General features: G+C 39.4%; 1 protein-coding gene across 4 annotated transcripts in view; it reads right to left on the reverse strand.

Annotated features, from left to right (window-relative positions):
* LOC106878581 (protein C-ets-1) overlaps positions 1 to 6,939 on the reverse strand; it is a 192,268-nt gene that overhangs the window by 25,829 nt on the left and 159,500 nt on the right. For all 4 annotated transcript variants that reach the window (XM_052967851.1, XM_052967850.1, XM_052967849.1 and 1 more), the window contains one exon: positions 5,712 to 5,747. In XM_052967851.1, coding sequence (XP_052823811.1) covers positions 5,712 to 5,747 — 36 coding nt within the window. The remainder of the gene's footprint in view (positions 1 to 5,711; positions 5,748 to 6,939) is intronic.

The following is a 6,939-nucleotide window of genomic DNA, read 5'->3' on the forward strand; positions in this document are numbered from 1 at the left end:
ACTACAGCCTCAGGCCGACCAAAGCCTTGTGAGTGGATTTAGTAGACGGAAACTGAAAGAAGCCCGTCGTATATATATGTATGTGTGTGTGTGTGTGTGTGTGTCTGTCTGTCTTTGTCTCCCCAACATCGCTTGACAACTGATGCTGGTATGTTTAGATCCCCGTAACTTAGAGGTTCAGCAAAAGAGACCGATAGAATAAGTACTAGGCTTACAAAGAATAAGTCCTGGGGTCGATTTGCTCGACTAAAGGCGGTGCTCCAGCATGGCCACAGTCAAAGTGACTGAAACAAGTAAAAGAAATGTTTTTTTGTTTTTCATTTTTTTTTTGTTGGTTTTGTTGGGTCAGGAGGTTGGCTTTAGACCCTGACCTTCAAAGGACCTCCCCTTCTCTGAGCGCGTAAAAGTGCAACACCAAGTGTATATATGAGTTCAGCTTCCCTGCGTCTTTTGTGTAATCAGTGTGTGTACATGTGTGTGAGTATGTATGATCATATCTGAGTGTGTATGTGTACCCATGTTTTTGTATAATCGATATATTTTGTATAATTGATGGGCCTTTAAGCAGTGAATTTGTACTGATATTTGATTTTTCGTGTGTGTGTGTGTGTGTGTGTGTGTGCATGTGTGTATTGCTGTAATGTGTGTGTGTATATGTATGAGTATTTTTCATTCTTCTATACATATAATATAAATTACATATGGACACAGACAAAATAATACACAAAAACATCCCCAACATACACACGCATGCATAAACATTATATATATATATATATATATATATATACACACACACATAAATACACAAAAACAAATACAAACACACATTGTAAAGTATATCCCTTAGTAAACACGCATGCACAGATTAAACAAAACACTCCCCCATAAACACAACACACACGCACACATTGTACAGGCATTCATACACACCTGTCAACAAATACACGTAAACACACACACACACAGACATGGCCAGTAGTGAACAATCATTGAAAAGCAAAAATCAATAACATATCCCCACTGAAGCAACCACCCCCACCTCACACACACATACATTCACAGTCGCACACACTCTCACACACACAAACACAGAGAGGCTACTTGCAAGGCTAAACACACACAAGAGTTGGCAAGGAATCTTGAAACAATATTTACCAAAGCCACTAAGCCATCGATTAAGAACCTCGTAAAGACGAGTCAGATCGGTTCTATCAACAGAATCTCGGCTGGAATCAAATCATGGCCTTCAAATCTTTGGAATGTCGACACGATCAAATAAAACTGAAGGTCAGTCATGAAATTAACGAACGCTGAGTCGTTAAGCCGATAAGTAAACTATTTTAATGTTTTGTTAGACTTGGCAGAAATATCACTCCACCAAACACACACAAAGAATATAAAAAAAAAATCAATTCAATAAAAGAACAACAAATAATGGATTTTTGATGAGCCTTAAAGTGCTGGACAAGTAGAGTTAATTCACTTGTTTGACAACAGAATTTACAACTATCACATGATGTTGTGTCAAACACATATTACAAGAGCTTCTTTCTGTTTCTGCCTAGCAAATCCACTCTCAAGGTTTTGGCCAGCTCAGTGCCATAGTAGAAGACTCTTGTCCAAAGATTCCACATAATGAAATCTGCAACTGACACCTTTGAACATTGGGCCTCACCAAGGCAGTGACAAATGACCGAGACCTTTGGAGATGTGCTGTGCTTGAGAAGATCTGGCAAGCTAAGTGAGACCATAACTGTGGCCTATGCCAGCCCATTTAAGAGTAGTACCCTTCAATCAATGGACAATAAACTATGCTTGCGAAGACCTGTTGAGGCAAGTGAAATCGCTGTCATTCGAGCATGATTGTTGCCAGGGCCTCTGACCTGGCTCCCGTGCCGGTGGCACATAAAAAAAAAAGTAACATTCGAGCGTGGTTGTTGCCAGTGCCGCTGGACTGGCTCCTGTGCAGGTGGCATGTAAAAGGCACCATTTGAGCGTGGCCGATGCCAGTAGCACCTGACTGGCCCTCGTGCCGGTGGCACGTAAAAGCATGCATTACACTCTCAGAGTGGTTGGCGTTTGGAAGGGCATCCAGCTGTAGAAACCTTTGCCAGATCAGATTGGAGACTGGTGCAGCCCACTGGCTTGCCAGTCCTCAGTCAAACCGTCCAACCCATGCCAGCATGGAAAGTGGACGTTGAATGATGAGGATTTTTCTATTCTTGCCGGGGTTAAATGGAATTTGCTGAGGCAAATTTTGTACAGCTAGGTGCCCTTCCTGTGGCCAACATTCATTTATTATGAGAATATTTCCCCCGTGGGCATGTATGTTTTAACAGATAACATAACTGGCACTCTGTCAAATTACAACAACAAGGGTTCAAGTTGATTGGATCAATGGAATAGCTTGCAAGTGAAATTAACATGCAAGTGGCTGAGCACTCCATAGACACTCATACCTTTAATGTAGTTCTCAGGGAGATTCAACATGACACAGGATTTAACAAGGCTGGCCCTTTGAAATACAGGTACAACTCATTTTTGTGAACTGGAGCAACATGAAATAAAGTGTCTTGACCAAGGACACAAGATGCTGCTGGGAATTGAACTCATGAGCTGGCTACCCTAACCACCAAGCCACCTGCCTTCACAGAAGACTAGAAACAAATGACCCTGCTTGTATGATGGTGATACTCATTTACAGCTATCATGTGATGATGACAAGGACAAGGAGACACGTACAATACATGACAGGATTCTTTCAGTTTCCATACACCAAATCACTCACAAGGCTTCGGTTAGTCTAGCACAAGACACCTGAGTTGCCATGCAGTAGGACTGAACCGGAAACCATATGGTTCACAAGCGAACATCTTAGCTACACAGCTATGCCTCTGCGTGTGCGTGCATGTGTGTAAGTCCGTGTTTGTCTCGCCATATTCGACAACCAGTGTCGGTTAACGTTCCTGTAACTTAGCAGTTTGGCAAATAGAAAACAATAAAATAAGTACCAGACTTATAGACAAGTACTCGAGTTGGTTCCATCGATCAAATCCTTTAAAGAAGTGCTCCAGCATAGCCACAGTGCAATGACGGAAACCGATGAGAGTAAATGAATTCACACAAGACACACACTTTACAAATTACACTTTCCATGGAAACATAATACCAGACACAGAACTGTCTCTAGCCTCTCTGTATTCCAAGGTACACTGGGGGTAATTATGGTGGGTGGGGGGAGTGGGGAAGACACAATAGCAGAGACCTTTACCAGAAAGATAGTTAATGGCAGCTAGAGACAGACTTACAACAATAAGTGTGTGTATATATGTGGGTGTGAGTGTCTGTATGCGAGTGCGTACGAGGGGGGAGAGAGAGGTATGCTTCTTTGACATTTTATCAAAATTTCACCTTCACCGCACTCCACTGCACACCCATTCATGAGCCACCTCCATTATTTGTTTTCCACAGTGTGTGTGTGTGCATGCGCACATGCAATGCTGCATAGCTTCAATAAGATATGCGCCATCAACTTGCAAGCAACAAACACTATAACCACCACCACCACCACCACAATTGCTTACAAATTACTACTACTACTACTACTGACACTACTACCATCTCTGCTGCTGCTGCTGCTGCTACTACTACTACCACTAGTCAGTGCCATATCTACAGTATGTGTGTGTATATTACACATACACTACAAATGTCATCACTGTTACTATTGGTACTGATACTAGTATTAGTAGCAGTAGTAGTAATAATAATAATAATAATAATAATAATAATCCTTTCTACTGTAGGTATGAGGCCTGACATTTTTTTTGGAGAGGGGACCAGATGATTACATTGACCCCAGCACTCAACTGGTACTTATTTTATCAACCCTGAAAGGATGAAGGGTAAAGTTGACCTCAACAGGATTTGAAAAATAATAATAATAATAATAATGATAATAATAATAATAACAACATTCAGACTAACAGAGTAATAGAAGCTAGAAGGCCTGATTTAGTAGTAGTAGTAGTAGTAGTAGTAGTAGTAGTAGTAGTAGTAGTAGTAGTAGTAGTAGTAGTAGTAGTAGTAGTAGGTAAAGAGAATAGAAAATGCCAGATAATTGACTTTATAGTCCCAAATGATGGAAAAAATTCAGTAGGAGAGGTCTAGAAAAAATAGCAAAGTACCAGGACCTAGAGATTGAATTACAGAGACTGTGGAAAGTGTGGGTAAAATGTATCCCTGTAGTTAAAGGTGCATTGGGAACTATTCCTAAAGATCTGAATAGATGGATAGAGGAAATAGGCATAAAAAACCAGTTTAGTATAGCTTCAGAAAATGGTGTTATTAGGGATAGCTAGGATACTTAGAAGGGTTCTTGGCATCTAAGGTTACTTGTTGTGGCCTGATGTTATGATCTTTTTCTTTTGCAACAGTCTAATCTGTTGTGTGTATATGAATAATAATAATAATTTTTTTTTTTTCTACTCTAGGTACAAGGCCTGAAATTTTGGGGGAGAGAGCAAGTTAATTAGATTGATCCCAGTATGCAACTGGTATTTAAGTTATCAACCCCGAAAGGATGAAAAGCAAAGTTGACCTCGGTGGAATTTGAAGTCAGAACATAAAGACAGACAAATACTGCTAAGCATTTTGCCTGGCATGCTAACGTTTCTGCCAGCTTACCGCCTTGATAATAATAATAATAATAATAATAATAATAATAATAGCACTCAGAGAGTGCAAACCTCCCCAAAGCAACACCAATGTCCTCTCAACGATTAGCTAGAGATGATTTTTAAAATGAGAATATCTGAAATAAACCTCTCTCACAAATGAGAATACTAAAACAAAACTGACCGCTCTCAAAAATGAAGTTAAAAGAATATATATAGGAGAAATAATCCAGAATCCTTGTCCAGTACTGGATTGAACCCAAAATCTAATCAGTTCGTGCCAGTCATGAGGGCAAACATCCCTTAAAATTTCATCTGAATCCATCCAGTGGTTTTTGTGATATCTTGTCCATGGACAAACAAACACGACTGAAAACAATATCTCTGTCTTAGCTAAGGCAGAGGTAATAATAACAATAATAATAGTAGTAGTAGTAGTAGTAGTAGTAGTAGTAGTAGTAGTAGTAGTAGTAATAGTAGTAGTAGTAGTAGTAGTAGTAGTAATAGTAGTAGTAGTAGTAGTAGTAGTAGTAGTAGTAGTAGTAGTAGTAGTAGTAGTAGTAGCGATACCAGCTCCACAAATACTAGCTAATATCAGTCAAACTACATACTACAGTAACTTATGTGGTCTGCTCAAATTACTAGAAACATCAGCAAAATCTCCTTACAATCACACCCTGCTCTCTATAATAAAGAATAATGGCACCAGTTATACACAATATCTGGAAATGCAGCAGATGGGAAGGTCACAGTTGGAAGGCGTTTTTGGTCATAAGTCTGCTTGATGAAAGCTGACCTAGACCTAAGCCACAACAACAGCAAGACACCATCTACTACTACTACTACTACTACTACTACTACATCATCAGGATTAATTACAAGCCTCATACCACCACCACCGAAACAACCACTTACATTCCACCTACTACAGCCAGTACTAGTACCACCACCACAACCACAACCACAGCTACTACCAAATTTTGTGATGTTTAACAAAAAGTGGGGGAAATTGCAAAGTAAAGTTGAACCAACCTTTGGCGAACTGCTGCCGTTTTTGGTAAGGATTTTCTAGAGAAAAAAAAGAAGGGGAAAATATATGAATATACACAATTCCACTATTAAATACATCTATATATACATATATACACACACCATTAAATACAACTGTATATAAATATATATACACACACACCGTTAAAATACAAATGTATATATATATACTCTTTTACTTGTTTCAGTCATTTGACTGTGGCCATGCTGGAGCATCGCATTTAGTCGAGCAAATCGACCCCAGGATTTATTCTTTGTAAGCCTAGTACTTATTCTATCGGTCACTTTTGCCGAACCGCTAAGTCACGGGGACGTAAACACACCAGCATCGATTGTCAAGCGACGTTGGGGGGGGGGGAACAAATACAGACACACAAACATATACACGACGGGCTTCTTTCAGTTTCCGTCTACCAGATCCACTCACAAGACTTTGGTTGGCCCGAGTCTATAGTAGATAGTAGAAGACATTTGCCCAAGGCGCCACGCAGTGGGACTGAACTCAGAACCATGTGGTTCGTAAGCAAGCTACTTACCACACAACCACTCCTACGCCCATATAGATATATATTAGTGAATGTGTGTGTGTGTGTCTCCTTGTTCGGACATCGAGTAGTAGTCGTAAGTAGGATTCACCAATCATGCAAGTAGTGTAAAAGATCGTCGTAAATTTCAGTGAGATTTAGCTGTTATTTCTAGCATATTAACCGAGTTGTTTGAAACTCTGCCGCCGGCTCACCACAATCAAATGTATCCCTCAATGAAATTAAATCGTAAGAGCGCTCTCTCTCCACCCTCATCCCCACGTACCCCCATCTCTGTCTCTCCCTCCCTCCCTTTCCACCATTGGATTCAGCGTGACATTTCATTCAAGTCTCTTCTAAGTACATTTACAGAATTGGTGAAATTGATACAACTGGGAACAACTTTTTTTTTTAATCTTATTCCACCTTTTTTAAAAAATTTTACAGCGTTGCACACATAGTCATACAATCGCTTTAACAGTTTTACACACACTCACACACACAGAGAATATGGTATATCTACTTATATTATTAATCTAATATCGTTTATACCATACACAGTCAATATACATACATATACACAGTTATACGTTTATTAAATCCTTAACTGTCTTAAACTATCAAATTAATACTTAACAGAAACACACACCATCATATACATATATATATATATATATATATATATA

The sequence above is a fragment of the Octopus bimaculoides genome, chromosome 5 (genome assembly GCF_001194135.2).
Source record: "Octopus bimaculoides isolate UCB-OBI-ISO-001 chromosome 5, ASM119413v2, whole genome shotgun sequence".
Classification (NCBI taxonomy): Eukaryota; Metazoa; Mollusca; class Cephalopoda; order Octopoda; family Octopodidae; genus Octopus; species Octopus bimaculoides.